The sequence below is a fragment of the Palaemon carinicauda genome, chromosome 28 (assembly GCF_036898095.1).
Source record: "Palaemon carinicauda isolate YSFRI2023 chromosome 28, ASM3689809v2, whole genome shotgun sequence".
NCBI lineage: Eukaryota > Metazoa > Arthropoda > Malacostraca > Decapoda > Palaemonidae > Palaemon > Palaemon carinicauda.
In genome coordinates, this window is record NC_090752.1 from 43,716,298 (window position 1) to 43,741,679 (window position 25,382).

General features: G+C 40.4%; 2 protein-coding genes across 6 annotated transcripts in view; one reads left to right on the plus strand and one right to left on the minus strand.

Moving 5' to 3' along the window:
- Nucleotides 1–8,368, plus strand: part of LOC137621538 (cyclin-dependent kinase 20-like) — a 30,467-nt gene extending 22,099 nt beyond the window's left edge. The window contains exons 5-7 of the mRNA XM_068351913.1: nt 645–785; nt 1,083–1,169; nt 8,111–8,368. Coding sequence (XP_068208014.1) covers nt 645–785; nt 1,083–1,169; nt 8,111–8,290 — 408 coding nt within the window. The 3' untranslated portion in view covers nt 8,291–8,368. The remainder of the gene's footprint in view (nt 1–644; nt 786–1,082; nt 1,170–8,110) is intronic.
- Nucleotides 8,125–25,382, minus strand: part of LOC137621537 (uncharacterized) — a 165,596-nt gene continuing 148,338 nt past the window's right edge. For 4 of the 5 annotated variants that reach the window (XM_068351908.1, XM_068351911.1, XM_068351912.1 and 1 more), the window contains 2 exons: nt 11,387–11,839; nt 8,125–8,198 (listed from right to left, as the gene is read on the minus strand). In XM_068351908.1, the coding sequence (XP_068208009.1) occupies nt 11,398–11,839 (442 nt within the window). In that variant the 3' untranslated portion in view covers nt 8,125–8,198; nt 11,387–11,397. Of the gene's footprint in view, nt 8,199–11,383; nt 11,840–25,382 lie in introns of those variants that run through there. The other variant, XM_068351909.1, reaches the window with a different exon arrangement.

Here is a 25,382-nt window from a genome sequence, read left to right on the forward strand (position 1 = left end):
ACAAACAAAATAAATTTACATGGGCACATGTTGACAAAAAAAATTCAAATACTAGTCAGTGGCTTTTATAATTCCTAGAATATCAACTATTCTTGAGTATTTCATACTTATTACACAAGCATAAGAGTTTCAATGGTGATCTCTCATTACCCTCCTACTCAATTTCACAATACAGTATCATTTACTGAGCTGTATTTGTTGACATTATATTGCATTTGAAATTTATCTTTACCAATGTCTTTGCCACTAATAAAAAAAAATACCTAATGCATCATCTTGAATACTCTACCAGTCTTTACCTACATAACTACAACTTTTATATAAATTCTATTGCTTCAAGAATATACAAAGCCACCATACAGTACTTGAATTTGTTGTTTTCAATTTCTTTGCCACTAATAAAAAAGGCCATAATGCATCATCTTGAATAATCTACCAGTCTTTACCTACATAATACAATTTGTATATAAATTCTACTGCTTTAAAAATATACATAGCCAACATGGTTCCTAAACATTGCTGAGAAATTACAAGCATTGTAAAATTTTCATCCTGTTACAGAAACAGTTTTCATATGCCATAATTTTACATAATCTTACCTAGTAACACCCATTTTTCACTTGTCTTGTATTTCCCAATTTCAGGGAGAAAGTGACATCGATCAACTGTGCGTAGTGTTGCAGATATTGGGAACTCCAAATGAATTAACATGGCCGGGTCTTTCACAACTTCCAGATTATAAAAAAATCACATTCCCAGAGTCCAAGGCAGTACCACTTGAACAGGTGAAGTATTACCTCAAGACTATGTACTGTTCAGCACTTTAAAATCATTCTCTACACATCAGTAGATTGGACTGCTAATTAAGATTTTCCTTTGTATAATATTGACAAAATCATAAGTTATCAAAACTATCTATTAAAGAGAAAAGATGCATTTAAAAGTGTACATTTTACAGCACATTTTTCTGTAAATTGTTCCATAACTGTCAAGTGTATTTTAATAATTTTCATAAAACCACTTACACAGTGGTTTAGTATGTCTGTAAGAAGGTTTAGTGAGCTTCACCCCTACTTCAACAGGTACTTCCTGATGCTCCAAGTGATGCAATAGACCTCATCAAGAAGTTTCTTGTCTACTATTCGGCCAAAAGGCTTGCTGCAACTAAGGTGACATAACTTGTTTATACAATAGCTATTTTTTCTTATTTTTCAGTTCTTTTGTACACCTGTACACAATCATCGTTAAAGTTTTTGCATCATCTTTTCTATATAATCAGATGCGAAATGTATTCTTTCCATTTGCTTGCTTTCTACACTTTCTGTCACCTGTCTTCTTAGTCATCTGTAATTTTTTTTCAGTATTTTTCTGGCTCTTCTATAGAATTAGATGCGAAATGTATTCTTTCTATTTGCTTGCCTTCTACACTTCCTGTTATCTGTCTTATTGGTCACCTAATTTTTTTTTTCAGTATTTTCCTGGCTCTCCTACTGGCTCTTTGGCTCTCTTCCACATCACTTCTGATCATCTTAATCTTTGAAATTTCATCCTGTTTTCCAGCTAATAACCACCACACTCATGCCTCTGCTAGTCATAGTAAAACAAGCCTTACACTCATAATTCTTACTTTGTTCACTAATCATATATATATATATATAAGGGATTTTGACGAAGGAAAAATCTATTTCTGGGAAGAGGCCTGTGACGCCCGGTGAGAAAGGTCCTTCCTTATACCTTTCCTAATATAAATCTTCCAAATATACTAGAGAAAGATAAAAGCATGGAATGCAGAGGTTACAACCCTCGCGCGAACACCTTGTAGGTGTCGTGTATTAAACAAAGGCGTGTGTAAACCACTATTCACAGGTTATCTTATATATATATATATATATATATATATATATATATATATATATATATATATATATATATATATATATATACAGTATACATATATATATATATATATATATACATATATATATATATACATATATATATATATATATATATATATATATATATATATATATATATATATTTTTTTTTTTTCTTATTAGTCTAGAACTATTGCACTTTGGAATTCCATCTCGGCTGATGCTTCTTCTCTTACTGCCCTTTCAATAACTGCTTCATAGTCAAGGGTCATTTACTTGTAACAGAATTGTTCTGCCCTTTCTATAGAACATTCTTTCCACATGCTGATTCACCTCAATTTCATCCTTATTTGCTCTTCTTATGCCTTTCAGATATAAAATCTTAGCCCAAGTTTATTTAGTAACCTTGAGCATCTCTTGAATTTGTCTTTCCTAAGTACTTTTTTATTTGCTTCCTTTACAGTGATCATAAGTTTTGATTTTTTAAGTTAATTTTCAACCACTCCTCTTGTCCATCATTTAAACATTCTTACACCCTTTCCCTCTGATTCTACTTACACTTGATCATTAGTCAATAATAGCTTTCTCCATTAGTGGGATAAACATCAGAGTGCACGTAATTTTTGATGGAAGCTAACATATACGCAACATACTTCTATTACACCTGTAGCAGTCTCCACTTTAGATCTTGTGTAATGATATATTAACATCACTGTGGTCAAAACAAAATAAAGTGGTGGAGCAAAGCTAAATCAGATTAATACAGCAATATCTTATTTTTTATGGGAAAACTTTCCTTTAGGTGCACCTGCAGCAATACGTATCCTCTTAATCCATTCCTTTTGACTGGGGCTTTCAGTTTTATCGTACCTGGCCATTTCAGTTCAATTATATATTCCATTAATTTGTTTGATTGTTCACTAAATTTATATATATATAAATATACAGTATATATAAATAAAACCACAAGAAATGCAGCCATTACTAGTCCTGTAGAACAAAGGCCTCAGACATGTTAGTTAATGTATGGGATTTGGACCATTTTCATCACTACGCTGGCCAGTGCAGATTGGTGATGATGGGAGATTTTCGTCTGATTGCTCACTGCAAACCAACCTAGTATGGAAAGCCCTTACTAGTACAGCTTTGTTGATCATGGCAGTGTATGTATGTATGTATGTATGTACAGTGATACCTCTGGATACGAAAGTTTCTGCTTACGAAAAATTCAGGATGCGAAAAGTGATTCGAAGATTTTTATGCCCCAGGATACGGATAAAATTTCAGGATACGAAAACCTTACGAGATCCCAACTCTTCGCCGAGAGTAATTTTAAAAAGCGCGCGCCGCCAGACTTTGAACTTGGGTAGACTCACTTACAGCCTCCCGCTCACCCATTGGTTATCTCCCTACTCAGACGCTAGCTGACGCCATAAGATCCTGCTTTCCTATTGGTCGGCAACTATCCCAGCTTGCCTACGCACGGGCGTTCATCTCTCTCTCTCTCTTTTCGTTCCGACCGCGGTATCGTTAACAGACATTGTGTTGTGTGCTTTCGCTTGTTTGACTTTGTGTTAATATACAGTACATTCGTACGCCACGTGTTATCGTTAATAAACTTTCGTTACTGTGCACTGTACTGTATTAGTGTTTACTATACATAGACTGTATATAACGTTACGTAGTGTATTATATTACGTATTACTGAAGCCATGGGTCCCAAGAATGTTGCCGAAGGAAAGAAGAAGAAGACGATGCTCTCGATGGAGACGAAACTTGAAATCGTTAAAAAGTACGAGTCTGGCATGCGTTTAAGTGCGATCGCCAAGGAGTATGGCCGGAATCCGTCTACGATAGGCACCATCCTGAAGCAGAAGGCGGCCATCAAAGCAGCAACACCTTCTAAGGGCGTCACTATTTTCTCCAACAAGAGAACGCACGTGCATGACGAGATGGAGAGGCTGCTTCTTGTGTGGATCAAGGACAAAGAGATCTCAGGAGACACCATCACTGAGACTACAATTTGCCAGAAGGCCTCCGCCATTTTCGGTGATCTCGTGCGTGCTCAGGCCGAAGAAGGAGCAGGAGAAGGAACATCCCAGCAGGAACCCCCAGAGTTTAAGGCTTCTCGTGGGTGGTTTGAGAAGTTCAAGAAAAGGACTGGCATCCATTCAGTGGTACGGCATGGGGAGGCAGCCAGCTCGGACACGAAGGCTGCCGAAGCCTTTGTTAAAACGTTCGAGGAGTTGACTCTGCAGGAAGGCTACACTTCGCAGCAAGTTTTCAATTGCGACGAAACTGGGCTTTTCTGGAAGAAAATGCCTCGTCGGACATTCATCACGGCGGAGGAGAAGAGGCTACCCGGACATAAGCCTATGAAGGACAGGCTTACCCTTGCTTTTTGTGCAAACGCCAGTGGGGACTGCAAGATAAAGCCCCTGCTGGTGTACCATTCAGAAAATCCCCGAGCCTTCAAAGCCCACAAAGTTATTAAGGAGAACCTTCCTGTGATGTGGAAGGCGAATGCAAAAGCCTGGGTAACGAGGCAACTGTTCATTGATTGGGTGAATGTCTGCTTCGGTCCGACTGTCCGAAAATATTTGGAAGAAAAGCGCCTCCCTATGAAATGTCTGCTGGTGTTGGACAATGCTCCAGCTCACCCTCCTGGCCTCGAGGAATATCTTCTGGCCGAGTATTCCTTCATAAAGGTCCTGTATCTACCGCCTAACACCACCCCTCTCCTCCAGCCCATGGACCAGCAAGTTATTTCTAATTTTAAAAAATTGTACACGAAGCATCTCTTCAAGAGATGTTTCCAAGTCACAGAGAGTACAAACCTCACTCTGCGTGAATTTTGGAAAGATCACTTCAACATCGTGATATGCCTCAAACTCATCGATCTCGCTTGGCAGGAAGTTTCGAGGCGTACCCTAAACTCATCTTGGAGGAAGCTGTGGCCCGATGCTGTCTCTGCACGAGACTTCGAGGGGTTCGGGAAGCCTGGAGGAGAAGCCGAGATCGTTGACGATCCTGAACCAATTCAGCAGTCTGAGGTGGCTGACATCGTACATCTTGGTACGTCCATGGGGCTGGAAGTTAGCGCGGAAGATATCGATGAACTTATCGAGGAGCACCACGAGGAGTTGACGACGGACGACTTGAAGGAGTTGGAGACGATGCAAGTGAGTGATGTTCAAGAGCAGTTCTCTAGCGGTGATGAGGAGGATGTTGCACCTTTGAAAACGGCAGACATTAAGGAAATTCTTGCATGTTTCCATAAAATGGCAGACTTCGTCGAAAAGGAACATCCAGAAAAAGTTTATACCAACCGTGCGCTTCAACACTGCAATGACGTTTGCCTAACGCATTTTAGAAATGTGTTGAAAAGTAGGCAGAAACAAGCTTCAATGGATAGTTTCTTATTAAAGAGGCCAGCGGTATTGGTAGGCCAAGACGAAGGTGAAAGTAAAGAAAAGAAACAAAAAAGAAAGAGATGAAGAAGTAGAAGGTGAAAGTAAAGAAAAGAAACAGAAAAAAGAAAGTGATGAAGAAGTAGAAGAGATTTAGAAAATAAGAAAAACGTAAAGTTATAAAAAGGCAAAAAAAAAAAAAAAAAAAAATTCAATTTTAAGTTTTATGTTACCGTTAAGTGTTAAAGTAATTTTTTCTTTCATTTTATAGTTTTCCATACGTAATGTTAAGTGTTAATTATTTCTGCCATTTTTTTTTATTTTGTAAAGTTTAAGTGTTAATGTGTTAAGTGTGTAAATTACTGTACGTAGTCTGTCACTTGTTACGTTTTCTGCCTTATGCCATCCTCCTCTGCCGCGACTTCGCTATCGGACATCGTCTCACTCAAAAGGTAAGTTTCAACTTTTTTGTTACACTAATTAACTGTAACCTTTTTTTCAGAGTGTACAGGTACAGTATCAATAATTAATTTAGGTGTACGTACAGGTACAGTAACAATACACCTTCACTGATCTAAATGCTTTACGTACATACAGTACCGTAACTTTTATACAGTATCGTACCGTAGTAAAGAAAACGGACCGTTTTCTTTGGGCTTGGGGGGGATAACTTGGCTATAACTACGTACTGTACATTATTGAATAATCTCATAGTGGTTTCTGGAATGGATTAGGCTGTTTTTAACGGTTGTGTTAATTATTGAATGATAGAAATGGCTGCAATGCATGTTTATTACTACAGTTTAGCGTGTTTATGAAAGAAAAGGTGACTTTTTATAAGGCTTGGAACGGATTAGGCTATTTACATGTAAAACGCGACTCAGGATACGAAAACATCAGGATACGAAACCGCATCCTGAACGGATTAATTTCGTATCCTGAGGCATCACTGTATATGTATATATATATATATATATATATATATATATATATATATATATATATATATATATATATATATATATATATATATATATATATATATATCACACACATTATATATATATATATATATATATATATATATGTGTGTGTGTGTATGTATGTATGTATATATATACAGTATGTGTATATATATATATATATATATATATATATATATATATATATATATATATATATATATATATATATATATATATATATATATATATATATATATATATATATATATATATATGTATGTATATATATATATATTCCCTTCATCAGAAAAGGTAATATCAATGGTAAATGAACCTATAAATCTATTAAATAGGGATTCTTTTGCCTGGCTGATTAGACATGCTTTCCAGTGACTTCATTGTCTTTTATGGTTGCGTCAAGGCAATTGAATGAGATGAGTAGAATTTTTCACTATAATTTACATTTGGCAACAATTTTCAAAACCTATGCCACATTTATGATAAGTAGTAAATCTTTGCTATGTTCAGGTAATAAAAAGGAAAAAGACAATTTTGTTGTTGTAAATAATTAAATTTTGGTGCAAATTTATAGTTTATTTTCTTTAAATCCCAGTTTAATACAAATTTTACTGTTCATATATCATGAATTTCATACACTTGACACCCATGTAGTAATCTGCTTTACTCCTGCCCTGCCATTTGATTTTGGTTTGAGTCTTGGTAAATTAGTATCTAGTACTGTTCTCCCTTTCATGATATTCGTGAAATACCTTCTCAAGATCCACAAATATGTGGTATAATCTCTTCCTTTTCACATGGTACTTTTCGATAAAGACAGACCTTAGTTAAAATTTACCTGCAATGAAGCCAAAATGATGTATAAAACAAATTTCTCTGGCTACCTCTGGAACCATTGGCAATATTGTATTTTTATATCATTCCCAAACAACCTCATGCCTCTAAAATTCTCAAACAATAGTACATCCCCTTTCCTTTGTATATTAATTTTTCCTTTGTATAATCGTGCAGTACTTTGTTTTGCATTTTTCTTGTCCCATCTCTTCTTTGTCATGTTTCAAGAGTTCTGGTCAGCTCATCATTTACCAGTTTTTATATAGCTTTATGAAAATCACTTATTATTTCTGATGATCCTGGTGATTTTCCATTTTACACCTTCCTAAAAGGTCTCCTAACCTTTTCAGTGACAATGTCTCCAATGACTTTTCTACCATACCGACACCCTTTGTTTGTATTTATTCTCTTTATTCAGAAGGCCTGAAATTTTGGATTACATAGGTTTGTTATGCCTCTCGCTGTAATTTTATTTTCTCCATTTTTATGTTTTCTATATAGTACATTGCTTAATCCATATATTTGCCACGAACCACATTGGCATCTTGAATATTTTCTTTCTTCCTTATAGGGTACTGAGATGGTCCTGTGCATAAAAGTTTTAAAAGTACCTTTAATATCATTAACATGCCTGCTGCAATGTATACACTGGTAAATAAGTATAGATGTAGGCAGTTTATATCTGAAATAACTAAATACTGTATAGTGTATTAAGTATATAATTGGTAAAGCTGTGTTTCCTTTCCTCTATACAATAAAAATTGTAATTCAGAACATTATGTAACATTTCATTAAACAAATGCTTGGATTATCTTTTGTGTTTATCATATTATGTCAACCTGCAAGGGTAAGCTGGTTTTACACCTATTGATATTTATTTCTCAGCAATTTGAATTACAATTCTAAAATAGGATTGCACACATTGCTACCGTACAACTTCTAATATCCCCACCAACATACCTTATTTTATGATGATGACTCATTTTAACCATGTCTATCCTCACAGGCTCTGCTTCATACTTACTTCTTCACAGCACCTCTGCCTACTCCGGTAGAAGAAATGCCCCGTCCACCAAAAGAGAAAAGACCTCCTCCTGCAACAACTGACTACATTACAGATTTTCCAATACATCAGATCTCTGACGCCATACGAAACAGACTTGAAACACTCTATATGGAACATTAAAAAAAATGGATATTGTGATATCATACATAGAATTTGGTGATTTGTATAACATAGAATAAAATGTAATTCTTATAAGTTTTTCCCTAATTTTCATTATAAATTCTTATATGAACTAATATTCACAGCAAAGCACTTTTCCAAAAAGTTCATTGTTATCATAAACAAGTATTTCAACCACATCATAAAATAAATCTCTTGACTTTCCGATGTCAGACAAAATACCCGTCACATTGAGAATGTGTTTATGGACTCATTGCATCATTGGAAAATGAATGTGTAGTATGTGGAAGGTCTATGACCAAAAACTCCTTTCTCACGCTAAATTTAGCCAGTACAGTAAATCATGATAATCAGTAATGTTGAATTTTTTTAGCCAAGATCCCCACTTCTAGAACAGTTTGATTGGTCTACATTAGCACATCAATAGCACCTCTAAAGCTATCACAAGCAAGTTTAAAATCTTATAATTAGTTGGGCCATAATAGGCTATGGTGCTTGCAAAGGTGGTAGCGTCTATAGATAATTATAAAGAAACATCAAGAGTCTTTTTCTTTGCTACATTTCAAAGTACACTAGACAACATTACAGAATAATGTGCAAAAGCTTGAATGAGAGACAGAACACTAGAACAAATCCAGTATCTCTGCATCATAAATAACCAAGGCAGATCATAACATTACAGTATGGCACAGTAAATATGGAGGATGCACTCTCTTAGAATACTTGCCAGAGAGGATTAAAAAAAATACCCTTATCTTATTAAGGAGGAATTGGTCTATAATATTTTGTTCACTGTACCTTATTTATGCTAGTACAAGTTTATCAAGAAAACATATTTAAAACAGTTTTACATCTAGTCTAAGAGAATTATATAAAATATGCAACACAATAAAACCACTGCATATAAAGGCTCATCATTCCGATAAAGACGAATCTGTCCCTTATCAATATGACAAATTCACAAATAATTTGTATTTTTCCCTAACTCATACAAACCTTCCGTTATTTATATATGGATATATCTTTCGGCAAAGCTGGATAGTAGCCAATTAGACTTTTTGGTGTGAGGTGGCATTTTATCTATTTCCACTTTATAGAGTTATTGACTCAAGCCTTTAGTCCAAAGGAGCAGTGTTAGCTTACGTTTATGAACGTTAGCAACAAATGTTGTCAACTTCTCTTTAAATTTACGAATGTTACAAACCCCGTCCACAAGGGGGCCAGACAACTTTGTTAGTGTTTGCCCCCTCCCATTAAAAGGGGAGGCAACCCTACGGATGAATGATCGCTACAATAACTATATGTTTTGTTTGTGGGCATATGCGCTCACATATCTAATATACTACAGCTAGTCGTCCATTAAATAATTCCTTGGGAAATAATGTTGCGATTTGTCACACATACTGTACATTATTTCCTTAATTGGGACCTAATTTGTTTTCAAATGTTTACCCAGAGGCAAAGTGTATGCATGCTCCACCGCATAGGGCAGGTTCATATGCCTGAAAGTGATCTATCTGCCTACAATGCCTATAGACCATCTTACAATTAGAACTGCATTCTAATGAGTTGTAATGGCTATATTCCTTATGAGAAACCAGGTTATACACTATGCATTCGGTGGTTACCGACCAGTCTCTTGATTCGGTGTAATAACACAAGCAGTACTGGCTACCTGGTTTACCGATTTGTATCACTTACCAGAAAATTCTTCCTTGCTCAAGGGGTTAACTACTGCAATGTAACTGTTCAGTGGCTACTTTCCTCTTGGTAAGGGTAGAAGAGACTCTTAAGCTATGGTAAGCAAGTCTTCTAGGAGAAGGACACTTAAAAATCAAACCATTGTTCTCTGGTCTTGGACAGGGCTATAGCCTCTGTCCCATGGTCTTTCACTGTCTTGGAGTAGAGTTATCTTGCTTAAGGGTACACTTGGGCACACCACTTTTTTTATTTCTCTTCCTCTTGTTTTTTAAAGTTTTTATAGTTTATATAGGAAATATCTATTTTAATGTTGTTACTGTTCTTAAAATATTTTATTTTAATTGTTAATTAATTTTCTTGTAGTTTCCTTTCCTCACTAGGCTATTTTTCCTGTTGGGCTTAGAGCATTCTGATTTTCCAACTAGGGTTATAGCTTTGCATGTAATAATGCTAATAATAAATGACTCGACTTTCGTTTCCATTCCTGTACATTACCAATATTCACTTGGCTTTATCATCAACTCTTGTAGTAACAACTTGAATTATTTTGCCATATGTTTTTTGAAAAAAATTTGGTACCTAGCTATCTTAATACTAGACAAAGATATACCATCTAACTTCTTAAAATTTTACTGCAGTACCAGATTATCTAATATCATCATCATCTCCTACACCTATTGACGACAGTCGTCTCTATCTTGAGCTTTTAAATCAATACTTCTCCATTCATTATCTCCTATTTCCCAATTCATGGTCCTCATCCATGTAGGTCTGGGTCTTTAAACTCTTCTAGTGCCTTGTGAAGCCCAGTTATAAGTTTGCTGAACTAATCTCTCTTGGGGAGTGTTAAGAGCATGCCAAACCATCTCCATCTACCCCTCTACATGATCTCATCCACATATGGCACTCGAGTAATCTCTCCAATTTCAAAATAGTAAATTAAGTCCAAGATGAAAATACCAGTCTATATCCTACATGTTGTGAATAACTTAGATTATATGAAGATTTTTGTAATAAAAGGACTGTGGCACCATCTTTCGGGTCTGTTGGCCCTCACATATGAAAGAGAGAGATTTTCAGGTTTTTTTAGAGGTCAAGAAGACAGTAGCTTCGATGATTAAAGAATGATGACTACTGTACAAGGTAAGGTTCATTGATATAATAAGATTTGTAAATTATAAAGGCACCTAAGAGCTACTAATAAAATATAAAATAAATCAATCTGGATTTCTGGATAATTATGACAGGAATCTCATAACTCTAAGAATAAAAAGAAATTTATTCAAACAAAAAAATTTACTAGCATCAAGAATGACTTACCCTTTACCTCCTGTAAGCTGGTTACTTCTACATATTACGACTAAAAGAGGCAAAACAAAATAAAAAAACACAAACCTTAGAATATTTTATTTCAGGTACCTGATGTATAATTCATCCATCTCGGACTGTATTTTGTACAACTTTCTCCTCCATTCTCTATATTCGTCTGGCTTAAATGTAACATCCTGTCTTCTTGCTAGAAACATTTCTCTCTTCTTGCTATATGTTTCCCTGTTAAATACATCCTCATCGCTTACAGTTTCATTCTGAGATGACTCACGATGTGCAGGTTTATTGCTTTGTTGTCCTGTTTTATGTACACTACCATTTTTCAAAGTTTCTACTTTAGATTCATAACCATCTACGACAAAATTAGTCGCTTCCTTCATTTTTGCCAATAATTGTGGCCGAATATTCTTGGAGTCCTTATGATGATTCTGATTATGACTTAAGGTTGGTTGAATACAGACATCGGGTGGCAGTGCAGCCAACAAGGAATGGGCAAGTATTATAGCTTGGCTGTCATCCCTGTAATATAAAGAATTTTTTTTTTATTACATCTATAATTATAAATGAAACTAAAACATGGCAAGAGAAACTTTTTCTATCTTAGTTGCATAAAAATACACTAATATTAGTGTATTTAGTACTATTTGAAGTTCACAATAAAAATCATTCCTAGTGATAACCATATGGTGAGAGACTGCTTCCTTAACCCCTTTGCTACGATGATGTCTTTATACATCAAAAACACGTCTGGCGATACAGACGGTGACATCCGGATAAATCATTAGCATTGTTATTATCATTATTACAAACAAAGCTACAAATATAGACCATATGGAGTTTAAAAATGTTATTTTGATAATAAAATAAATTTTTGAATATACTTACCCGGTGATTATATAGCTGCAACTCTGTTGCCCGACAGACAACTCTACGGTAAAAACTCGCCAGCGATCGCTACACAGGTTGCGGGTGTGCCCAACAGCGCCATCTGTCGTCCAGATACCCAGTACTCAATGTAAACAAAGACTCAATTTTCTCCTCGTCCCACTGCGTCTCTATTGGGGAGGAAGGGAGGGTCCTTTAATTTATAATCACCGGGTAAGTATATTCAAAAATTTATTTTATTATCAAAATAACATTTTTCAATATTTAACTTAGCCGGTGATTATATAGCTGATTCACACCCAGGGGGGTGGGTAGAGACCAGCAATATATGTTTACACTTTTATGAGCTAAGAGTTTTTATTTCATTTTAGAAGTTATCAAAATAACAAAAACAAAATAAATAGGTACCTGGTAAGGAAGTCGACTTGAACAATTTCTCTGCCTTTTAAGTACGTCTTCCTTACGGAGCCTCGCGATCCTCTTAGGATGCTGATCGACCCCTAGGATCTGAAGTATCAAGGGTTGCAACCCATACAACAGGACCTCATCAAAACCCCTAATCTAGGCGCTCTCAAGAAATGACTTTGACCACCCGCCAAATCAACCAGGATGCGAAAGGCTTCTTAGCCTTCCGGACAACCCAAAAAACAACAATAAAAACATTTCAAGAGAAAGATTAAAAGGGTATGGAATTAGGGAATTGTAGTGGTTGAGCCCTCACCCACTACTGCACTCGCTGCTACGAATGGTCCCAGTGTGTAGCAGTTCTTGTAAAGAGACTGGACATCTTTCAAGTAAAATGACGCGAACACTGACTTGCTTCTCCAATAGGTTGCGTCCATTATACTTTGCAGAGATATATTTTGCTTAAAGGCCACGGAAGTTGTTACAGCTCTAACTTCGTGCGTCTTCACCTTAAGCAAAGTTCGGTCTTCCTCACTCGGATGTGAATGAGCTTCTCGTATTAACAATCTGATAAAGTCTGACCAAGTATTCTTTGACAAAGGCAAGGATGGTTTCTTAACTGAACACCATAAAGCTTCAGATTGGCCTCGTAAAGGTTTAGTACGCTTTAAATAGAACTTAAGAGCTCTAACAGGGCATAAGACTCTTTCTAGTTCATTGCCTACGATCTCCGATAAGCTGGGGATATCGAAAGATTTAGGCCAAGGCCGAGAAGGCAGCTCATTTTTGGCTAGAAAACCAAATTGTAGCGAACAAGTGGCTTTTTCTGACGAAAATCCGATGTTCTTGCTGAAGGCATGAATCTCACTGACTCTTTTAGCCGAGGCTAAGCATACCAGGAAAAGAGTCTTAAGAGTGAGATCTTTCAGGGAGGCTGATTGTAACGGCTCCAACCTGTCTGATATGAAGAATCTTAGTACCACGTCTAAATTCCATCCAGGGGTAGCCAAACGACGCTCCTTGGTGGTCTCAAAAGACTTAAGGAGGTCTTGCAGATCTTTATGTTTGGAAAGATCTAAGCCTCTATGCCGGAAGACAGATGCCAACATGCTTCTGTAGCCCTTGATAGTGGGAGCTGAAAGGGATCGTCCTTTTCTCAGGTATAAGAGAAAAACAGCTATTTTGAGCTACAGAGGTACTGGTCGAGGATACAGAAACTGACTTGCACCAGTCTCGGAAGACTTCCCACTTCGATTGGTAGACTCTAATGGAAGAAGCTCTCCTTGCTCTAGCAATCGCACTGGCTGCTTCCTTCGAAAAGCCTCTAGCTCTCGAGAGTCTTTCGATAGACTGAAGGCAGTCAGACGAAGAGCGTGGAGGCTTTGGAGTACCTTCTTTACGTGTGGCTGACGTAGAAGGTCTACCCTTAGAGGAAGACTACTGGGAGCGTCTACTAACCATCGAAGTATCTCGGTGAACCATTCTCTCGCGGGCCAGAGGGAAGCAACTAACGTCAACCTTGTCCCTTCGTGAGAGGCGAACTTCTGCAGTACCTTGTTGACAATCTTGAACGGTGGGAATGCGTAGAGATCCAGATGTGACCAATCTAGGAGGAAAGCATCTATATGTATTGCTGCTGGGTCCGGGACTGGAGAGCAATAGATTGGAAGCCTCTTGGTCAGCGAGGTTGCAAAGAGATCTATGGATGGTTTTACCCCAAGTGGCCCAAAGTCTCTTGCACACATCCTTGTGGAGGGTCCATTCGGTTGGAATTACTTGCCCTTTCCGACTGAGACAATCTGCTATGACGTTCAAGTCGCCTTGGATGAACCTCGTTACTAGGGAGATGTCTTGACCTTTTGACCAGATGAGCAGGTCCCTTGTGATCTCGTACAACGTCAGTGAGTGGGTACCTCCTTGTTTGGAGATGTACGCCAAGGCCGTGGTGATGTCCGAGTTAACTTCCACCACTTTGCCTCGAAGGAGAGACTTGAAGCTTTTCAAGGCCAGATGTACTGCCAACAGCTCCTTGCAGTTGATATGCATGCTCCTCTGACTCGAGTTCCACAGTCCTGAGCATTCCCGACCGTCTAGTGTCGCGCCCCAACCCACGTCCGATGCGTCCGAGAAGAGAACGTGGTTGGGAGTCTGAACAGCCAGGGGAAGAACCTCTCTTAGGTTGATATTGTCCTTCCACCAAGTCAGACAAGACTTTATCTTTTCGGAAACCGGGATCGAGACCGCTTCTAGCGTCTTGTCCTTTTTCCAGTGAAAAGCTAGATGGTATTGAAGAGGACGGAGGTGTAGTCTTCCTAGTGACACAAATTGTTCCACGGATGACAGCGTCCCTACCAGACTCATCCACAGCCTGACTGAGCAGCGTTCCTTCTTCAGCATGTTCTGGATGGATAGCAGGGCTTGATCTATTCTGGGGGCTGATCGTCTTGTTGTTCAGCAACGTCCTCATCAGAGGGTTCCTCATCCGAAAACTGATGAGGAAACGGCAACGGAGTGGGCAACGTCTGGCTCGCTGAGTCCGGTCGCACTGGTGGATGCGTGACGGAGCCGGACGCAATATCATGGAACTGCTGCACAGTCTGTGAACTGTCAACAACCATGGGTGCGCGAGGAAGCACAGCGTCAACCCGAGACTGTCTAGACCGTCTGGGTTGTGCAGTCAACACCCTACCGGGTTGCTGAGGTTGACGCACTGCGTCAAAACAAGTCACCTCTGCTGGTTGTTGAACGTCCTGAACGTCAACAACCACCTCCGAGCGTCGCTTAACGTCAACGTGCGGCTGGCAACCCACACTGGGTCGCATCGGTGGAGGAACCACCTCAACTGGCAGACGCGAGTAGGTTACCTCAGCGTCAACAGGGCGCACAACCGACCGGTTGGAAGGTTGTTGGCCAGAAGGTTCGGTAGCAACCTTCTCCGCATTAAAGTCCTCTATCAAGGACGCAAGCTTGGACTGCATGTCTTGCAGCAAAGCCTATTTAGGGTCTACGGGAGCAGGTGTGGCAACAGACGGGGTTAGCGACTGAGGCGGTACCGTTTACCATCCCTGAAAGCCTTGTTATGCGTGACATAATTGTACAGCAAAACTTCAAAGGCTCGAAAACAGCTGTGAAGTTGACCTGTAAACAACTTGGAGCGTCTCCTGGCCAGGCGCCAGGGAGAGTCTACGAGAATTGAGAAGTCTATCTGGGCAGAGGCATGAACTCCCAAGGCGAGAACTTCTCTCGTGTCATATCAGACTCTCGCTCTATAAACCAGTTTAAAAGAAGGGAAAGCAAAGGCTGTATCCCCCAAACTCCTCCTGGTGAAAAACCAGTCGCCTAGCCAACGTAAAGCTCTCTAGGAGAGCGAGAGAGCACTAGCTTAAAAACAACGGCTTCGAAGTAGCTAGGCCTAGTGTAAGCTCTGACGTTTAGGCGAACGAGGAGCAGCAGTTACAAAAAGATCCGGACGAAGATCCTTAAAAAAATCATCATGATTTAATTAAAGTCCATAGGAGGCTAAGCAGCTTTAGGCTCCTCTCCATCTGACAGAGTCCTCAAGGGAATATCAGTAGTAGGGGGAACAGCAACTTCCTCATCTACAGGAACCTTGTCCGATAAAAGCTGAGTCTCAAGCAAGGGAGAGACCTACCGTGGTGGCAATGCTTTACAAGCAGAGTCCACACTCACTGGTGCATTAGTAGCGGACCAGAACGCAACGTCATGTAACTGCTTGACAGTCTGTGAACAGTCAACAACTGAACTGTCAACCACAACAGGTGCGTGAGGACGCACAGCGTCCACTCGAGACTGCTTTGACTGCCTAGACTAAGCAGTCAAAACAACTCTAGAATGCGGAGGTTGACGCACAGCGTCAAAACAAGTCAACTCCGATTGTTAGTGAACGTCTTGAACGTCAACAGGAGCATCAGCAAGTGGCCTAACGTCCAAATGCGGCTGAAAAACCACACGAGACCGCATCGAGTGTGGTTCTAAACAATCTGACTGACGTGACTAAGCTACGCCAACGTCAACAGTAAGCACAAAGGAACGTTAGGTTGGCTGAAAGCCAGGATATCGATGAGATAAACGGCTAGACTCAACGGACTAATCGGCAGAATAGTCTTCCATAAGGGAGGCAAGCATATACTGCATGTCTTGCCATACAACCCATTAAGGATCAACGGAAATGGTTGTGGTAAGAGACGAGGGTAACGTCTGTGACCGCAACACTTTGCCTACAAAAAAAGACTCTCGGAGTCTGTGTTACGCTTTTGTTAGGCGGCGAGCAGTTATCCGATGACTGCATAGGGTCAGAGCTGTCCTAATGGTTGTAACCAGGACGCTGGACCTGTCCTGAAAGGACTGACTTTCGCTTAAGGGCTTCGAAACCTTGTGACAGGTTTCTTATGCGAAAAGCCTTCGGATGACGAGGAGAAACAACGTCTCTCTCGTCTTATGGTAGGGGAGATCTTGGTAAGATACACCCGATACCATAGAGGGAAAACGTCTGTTCGTTGGTCAAGGCCTCTCGAACCCATAAGTCGTTTGACATTACTTCTCCCCTGGGCTTGGGAGCATGTAAGAGGTCCCGGACTAGGTGAACGACAGGCACGAACAGACGAACCCTCGGACGCAACACTGTAACACTTTGCGCATATCACTTTATCACTTAGATTTTCTGTTTTGCACTTATTTCACTGAAATCGAAACTTTTACTGATTTCTACCTGAAACACGCAATTCTACCCTTCATTAAAAGGTAGTAATTGCGAAATCAGTCGTATAATGCAAGCTCATTAATACCAGCAAAAAACAGAAAACTTATTTTAAGATAAAAAAATCAGTGGCTGGGAAAGAGACTAAACACTAGTTCAAAAAACTACGTTTTCAATCTCTCACCGCACATAGCCTGGGGACGAGAATAAAAAACTAAAACGTTTTATCCTTCCTCCCCGTACAGCGACTAGGGAGGAGAGTAACTCGAGAACAACGTTACCCGCTTGAACGGAACGTTTTCTCTCCTCTCTCTCCCTCCGTCTCTATCTCTCTCTCTCTCTTTCTCTCTTGATTTCGCACCTGAGAGAAGAGCCCAATTATATTTCGTCAAAAAAACATGTTATTTGACTAAAGGAAAAAACTGAAAGGTTTTTCAAATAAAAAGTTCCTTTAAAATAGAATTTAAAACATTTCAGCTAAGAAAGAATGAACAAAACGTCAGAATCGATTTACTCTTACTGCAAAGTGAAACCGTGATACGCTCTCTCTCTATCGTAACGATAGAGCGCATGTTGAACGTCCTGAACGTCAACAACTGCGTAGCATAAATAAACTAAACGTTAATTCATCTTTGAAAAAGGTACGAAGACTATTCAAAGAAATTCTTTCATAAAATATTTCATTTAAAAAGTTTTAAATCCTTAGCTCTTTAAAAGCTATTTACGATATAAAGGGCTCAACGTTGATTAACTTCGGTTTCCAAGTTAGGACTGCCTACTCTCAGGAAAGGTCTATATAAACAAAACATTAAAATTATTTTTATATGTTTATAATAAATGGAAAGTTAATCGAAGAGGCCTAATAAAGGCGGAGAGATATAAAATATATAGAGGAAAATCTATAACGTGATATAATTACTAAAAGCCTAAACACACTTCCGTCTAAGGGAAGGGTCGGCCATTTAAAAGTACGTCTTGTCGATAGCTCGACAGAGAGAAAATTGAGTCTTTGTTTACATTGAGTACTGGGTATCTGGACGACAGATGGCGCTGTTGGGCACACCCGCAACCTGTGTAGCGATCGCTGGCGAGTTTTTACCGTAGAGTTGTCTGTCGGGCAACAGAGTTGCAGCTATATAATCACCGGCTAAGTTAAATATTGAAAATTACGTGTATAAATGTATCTGCTACAAAAGAGTATAGCATATGGTCGTATATATCACACAGTTCAAACTAGGGAAATTTCACTAAAAAATCTCCTCCTCTCCTGAATATTAGCTCCTCCCCTTCTTTCTTCCCTCAATCAACAAAGTCTTTGGGATTCTAGCCTTTATTTTCGATTGTGTCAGAGCTATTTTATTGTTTTTATAATAAAATCACATCACACTCTTTTGAGCCAATAGTGACATTCCCTACCCGAGGCATTACTCAAACCACCCCGACACCCCCAGCTTAGAGACGTAGGAATCATCTCATCTCACCACACCAACAACCAAAATATTTGCAATTCTAGTCGTTATTTACGATTATGTAATGTATATTTTAGTGTATTCGTTATTTACGATTATGTAATGTATATTTTAGTGTATTTCTATGTTGGTATCATCACAGACTTACTAAGTAGTGTTCTCCAATTCTCCGCCTCTGACTCCCAAAGTCCCACAAATAATGTAAACAAAATGCAACAAAATGTTTTACCAATAATGCAAGTTGTTGACACATGACAAGATTTGTTTTTTCTTATTATATTCCTTTTATCTCAAGTATCATTTCTACAAAATATTATCATCTTCATGTCTTATATATTTCATATTAATATTGTTCATTGTTTTCACAAGTAAAAGTTAGCCAGCTGTAATTATTTTTTTATGCTGCCATTCTAGCCAGTATTCGTCATGTTCTTACATGTACAGTCTATATTTCCAAGCCCATGAAATACCAAAAACAGGAATGATCCAGTTCATAGTGACAGTCACACGCAAGGTGGAATGACAGACAAACGAACAAACCTTATGACAAATGAACTAAATCTATATTACTGTACGTCTCTCTCGGAGCCAGAAATATACTTCTTTGTCATCAGTTTTTTGTTTATTGTATACCTTATAAACTATACATTATACTTTGCATGTCAAAGGAAGCAAATGGATATTTTCATTACATTTATTTATAAGGTAAAGTTCATTATTACTGGCGAGTTGTTCTATATCTGTCAACGGCTATTAGAGAATACTTCTTATGGCAAAGGAAACAAATAGATATTTTCATTACATTTCTGTACAATGTAAAGTCCATTACTACTGACGAGTAGTTTTATATCTTTCGATGCCTATTTATTGTGGAATTATTACGGAATAACAGTCACTTCAATGAATAGTTTTTTTTTTTTACACAAAATCAGTGTTTTACCATTACTTTAGAGAAAATTATATAACACAAATTCCTGAAAAGTTATTCTATAACTCAATCTTATTTTTCTTCCTCTTGTTTTGTTAAAGTTTTTATAGTTCATATGGGAAATATTTATTTTAATGTTGTTACTGTTCCTAAAATATTTTTTTCTGGGCTTGAACCTGTGCCGGCCAGTGAATAAGCTCCTATTAGCACTTATTCTTAGGTAATTTACTGCTAAATATACCAGAGAAAAAATGTAAAGGAGTGCTAGGTTAACTAGCTCGCTCACCTATTGGTGTCGGTATGGAATTGGGCGTATAATCCAGAGGTCCCGCACTATTTAGATTCATCCACGACAAAGACCCCAATAGAGGAGAGCCGTTCAACCTCACTCGGCACCACCAACTCTGCATCCGCTCAGAACTCAACTCCTTTTTAGCACGCCTGTGTGGTAACCCGCTAGTTTGTGCTCTCGTGTTTTTGCCTTATTTTTCTTGGATTATGGCTTCTACATCGGTTTCCCAGGAGACACCGTCTAAGTTAAGTACCAAGCTATGTTTTGCTGTGTTTTGAGCAATCTAGATCGTTTAATATTTAAGTTATAAGAGTTTATTCTCTTCGATCATCTCGGTCTTGCTCGATTCCGCTTAAGGTTGGTACTCCTGTTTTGAGAGCTTTTAGTTTCACTCGCGGTGTTACTAAGTGTATTATTTTTATTATTAGTTTAAATTTTTATATGTTTTATTGTGGATATTCATTATTTAGCGTTTAGAACCCTTGTGGTTCATATTTAGGGCCGATATCAGATTACGTATCGTAGATGGCTTGCCGACCTTCGTTACTGGGCGGCAATTTTTATTATATAAGCCATCAGGTTGTTGTCCTTCGGGATTTATTCATTATTTCGCATGCCTTGCCCTAATTTTTTATGTGTATATTTATATATTTTCCAACGCTATTACTTTTATAATGAATATTTGTGCTTATTACTCCGTATGATCTGTTTTGGTAGTGTTTGGGGATCGTCAGTTGGTAGCCCTGCTGCTCCGTATCACGTGATCCTCCCCCAAGCTCCCCCTCTCGCTAGGTTGGTGGCTAGGCTTCTCTCCCCCCTCCCCTAGGGGACCGTTGCCTTCCCTTCTTTCAGAGGGGGTAGTTCAGTGTTTATGGACTTTGTCCTCTCTCCGGGTGTCCCGGCGGTTTCGTCTCTGTCTAGACTGGTTGGCCACCGGTCAACAGAGTAGGATCCCGGTGCACCCTATTTTATATTCACCTATCACACTTTTATTATGTTATACGAAACCCTCCGGGTTCTGTTGGTGGTTCTTATCTACGGTTCCGCCCCCCTCTTAATTTATAACAGTTACTATGATTATATATGACAGATCACTATCCCGGAGTTCCTATATGTATTAGTTTATGGATGTACTTTTATATCCCGGTCCGGGGCTTAACCTCGCTCCGGGAAATCAGACACCATGTGTGTTAATTCTTTGTTGCATCCTTCTTTATGATCCCGGCTCGACCGGAATGGATAGTTATACTCTAATCTTAAGGTAGACTTATGTTTAGGCCCGGGTCCTCCGGACCCGCCCCTACTTAAGAGTATTACAGTTAAGCTCTAGTCTTAAGTTAGACTTATGTTTAGTCCCGAGTCCTCCGGACACGCCCCTACTTAAGAGAATTACAGTTTCTCATATACTATTCTTTTTATAGATGGTGCATTGTCAGACGACGGCCTGTGCGGCTGTTCTTCACCAGCCTTGTGGCCATACTATATGTAGGTCTCACGCCCTCTGCGGAGTTCAGCTGGAAGACATCGTAGTCTGGCACCCTGATAATTGTATGGTCTGTTTTGACCTCATCACCACCCTTGGATCTGATTCGGTGAGTCCCGTTGGCTATGTTGTCTTTCTAATTATTTTACCTTTATTTGGTATACATACACTATTTAGTAAGATTTCTATGGTCTTGAAGGACCTCCGGGAATCTTCCTTTCTGTAATTCCCACTATTATTTCAGGCATCCCCGGAGCAGAAGACTGCGGCTCGGGCCACACTGAAAGTGTGGGTTGGGGGATTTGCCCGAAACGTGAAATCAAAGCAGCCTTACGTCCTCTCTGAAGACTACTGTGCTATGATCTACCCTAATGCCAAGTCTTCAGCCGCTGTGGCTAGGCATGTTGCGGCACCCATCATTGCCGACATTGATGCCACTATTTCGGGATTCATCGACCAGGAACAAGATCCGTTGGATGCCCCCGGAGATCTGGAAGACAATGTTGCCTCCTTGAACTTGGATGTGGAACCTATGTTGTTGGATGATCCGGATGCAGGTAGGGTGGTAAGTGAGGCAGGTGTTACCGGCGCTGAGATTCCTATCCTCAGCCCCGCTCTTTCTTCTTCATCTGATCTCTCTTCTTTCCATGGTTTTTCTGGGGACCGCGATTCGTCTCACCGATCACACCCGGTTCCCCCCAAAGATAAGTCTAAATCTAGAACCTTGCCAAAAGCTCGTAAGCCCCACAAGGCTTCCCATAGTTCTAAATCAAATACAAACCCGTCATCTAAGGCTTCCGGCTCCTCCTCTAAGTCTCACGACCCGGGAGTACAATCCGCCACTTCTGCTCCTAACCCGGGCCTTTCCGAATCAGCCATGCTTCGCATTGTGTCGGAGATGCAATCTAAGATTGTGTCCAAAATGCAGGCCAAGATGGACACGATGTTCTCTAACATTGGTCAGAGACTTGGGGCATTAGAGCATGGTGCTCCGGAGTGAGTTCAAAGCTCTCTCATCCCGGATGCCTCTAAGCTTCCGCCGTTTACCAAGAATAACCCTTGGCGCATGGCTCTTCATTCCCCATTCTCAGACGGGATGTTGACGTTGGAAGGTCTTGGTACTCGTCCACTAGAGGATTTTGAATTCTTTCCTCCTGGTCTCGCATTTCCATTTCATGGTTATGCCAGGCTTACCGAGGAAGCTCTGGTTCGGCTGGATAAGGTCCCCAAAGAGACCGTCATTTTCCCAAAGGAACAAGCCCAATCTGTTTGGGCTAGGTTTCTAAATGATATAGGTTGCACCAATACCATGTTGACGCCTCATAAAAGTTCTTTCACAATGTTCCTAATGGACAAGGATACCGTGACTCCATGCGTCACTAAGATTGCAGAGCTTGCTTTTCAATACGCTCTGGAGGAGAAGCCCTTGCCTCCCATCCGAGAGGTAGATCCGATCTCCCTCCTTCTTCCTTCAGAAAATGAGTGTTGGGACAATGTCCATACCACCTTTACTTCTGGCAAGCTAACAGCGGACTGTGCGTCAGTAATTTTTAGTGAACGGCTTCCCCGTCTCCCGGAATCCCTTATTAAACAGGAGTATGATTCCCGCCTACGTGTTGGTCGAACTTTGAACTTGGCCACTTCTACAGAGTCGATAGCCTTAACTTATGATACTGAGAGTATCTTTAAGTCTCTCAATAAGGCTACTTTGCAGTCGTTATATTTTGACTTATATGACTTTGCTCTTGCTAAACGTAGGTGCCGCAAACACGTCCTGGCTGAGGCGACTATTAGGCACGAGCCGAATAAACTTATCCGGTCCTCTTGTTGGGGTCCAAATCTTTTCCCTGAGGATCTTGTGGAGGAAGTCTTGACAGAGGCTACTAGAGTTAATCAGAGCCTTAAAGCCCGTTGGGGTTTGACTCCTAAGCGGAAATATGATCCCGCAAGTTACCAAGCCCGGGGTAGGAAGAAGCTCCGCCCGTATACCTCCACTCAGTTCCGGCAACAGCATAGTAGCTCGCCCGTTTTCCGGCAGCCTCTCCCTCCATCTCCTGCTGTTCCTGCACAGCCTTCCACCTCTCAGGCTCCTTCCTCGGACGACTACGTCACCGTTCTGCTCCCTAAGAGCCAGCTTCCCGGTGCCTCCACCACCTCTCCAGCCTTTAACCAATCTTATGAGGCTCAAGGCTCTTCCCAGGGTTATAACAGAGGTAGAGGCTACCACCGTGGTTCATACCAGAACAGAGGTAGAGGTAGATTCTTTCGCAAGGGAAAGAACTTCCGAGGCGGACGTGGAGGCAACTCCTCAAGCCAATACTGAGGTGCAGCGGGTAGGGGGGAGGCTTTATGCCTTCCGCGACAAATGGAGGTTCAGTCCCTGGGCTTTCAGTATCATCTCCAAGGGACTGGGGTGGAGTTGGATTCAAGGACCTCCTCCACCGAACAGATTTCATCAGCATTCCACTCCGGACCTAGTCGAATTTGTCCAGGACCTGTTACAAAAGAACGCCATACAAGAAACGAAACACCTGAAGTTTCAGGGTCGGCTGTTCAGTGTCCCGAAGAAGGATTCGGACAAGAGAAGAGTGATTCTAGACCTATCCCTTCTCAACTTGTCCATTCAATGCGACAAGTTTCGAATGCTTACCGTCTCGCAGGTGCGGACCTTACTTCCCCGTGGGGCCGTCACCACCTCTATCGATCTTACAGACGCCTATTATCACGTTCCGATAGCGAGACACTTCCGTCCGTATCTAGGCTTCCGCCTAGGAAACAAGAATTACTCCTTCAAGGTAATGCCTTTCGGGCTCAACATCGCCCCAAGGATCTTCACAAAGTTAGCAGAAGTTGCTGTTCAGGAACTCAGAAATCAAGGGATTCAAGTAGTAGCCTACCTGGACGACTGGCTCATTTGGTCAGACACCTCCCAAAATTGCCTAAAAGCCACTCACAAAGTCATCCAATACCTTCAATCTCTAGGCTTCCAGATCAACTTCAAGAAGTCCCGTCTTCTTCCGAAATCAAAGTTCCAATGGCTCGGCCTGCAATGGGATCTTATATCTCACACTCTGTGTCTTCCCAAACCCAAGAGGTTAAAGATTGCAATGAACACCAAACGCTTCCTCAAAGACAAAGTAAGTTCCAGACGACTCCAAGAGAGGATCCTAGGGTCCCTTCAATTTGCTTCAGTGACGGATCTACTTCTGAAAGCAAAATTGAAAGATATCAATCGTGTCTGGCGTTCGAGGGCGAACCGGAAGCTCCGGGACAGGAAAGTCCGCCTTCCTCCCATTCTCCGGGAAAGACTTCTACCTTGGACAAGGGCCAACAATCTGTCAAAGTCAGTTCCCCTTCGATTTCTGCCTCCGAAGTTAATCATTCACACGGACGCATCCCTATCAGGTTGGGGAGGCTATTCTCAGCTCAGGAAAGTTCAAGGCCTTTGGTCTCCCTTATTCCGCCAATTTCACATCAATGTGCTGGAGGCCATGGCAGTTCTTCTAACCCTGAAACGTCTCGCTCCATCCAAGAGACAACACCTTCGTCTGGTTCTCGACAGCGAAGTGGTGGTCCGCTGCCTCAACAGAGGCGGATCAAAATCAGGGCCTCTGAACCATGTTCTAGTAGCCATATTCTCCCTAGCAGCCTCGAACCGTTGGCATCTTTCAGCTGTCCACCTGGCGGGAGTCCTGAACGTAGTTGCAGACGCCTTGTCCCGGACCTCCCCTCTAGAATCGGAATGGTCACTCGATCTAAAGTCATTCCGGTGGATTCTCTCTCGGGTTCCGGGTCTCCAAGTGGACCTCTTCGCCACGGAGTCCAACCACAAATTGAGAGTATATGTGGCTCCCAATCTAGACCCTCAGGCCTACGCCACAGA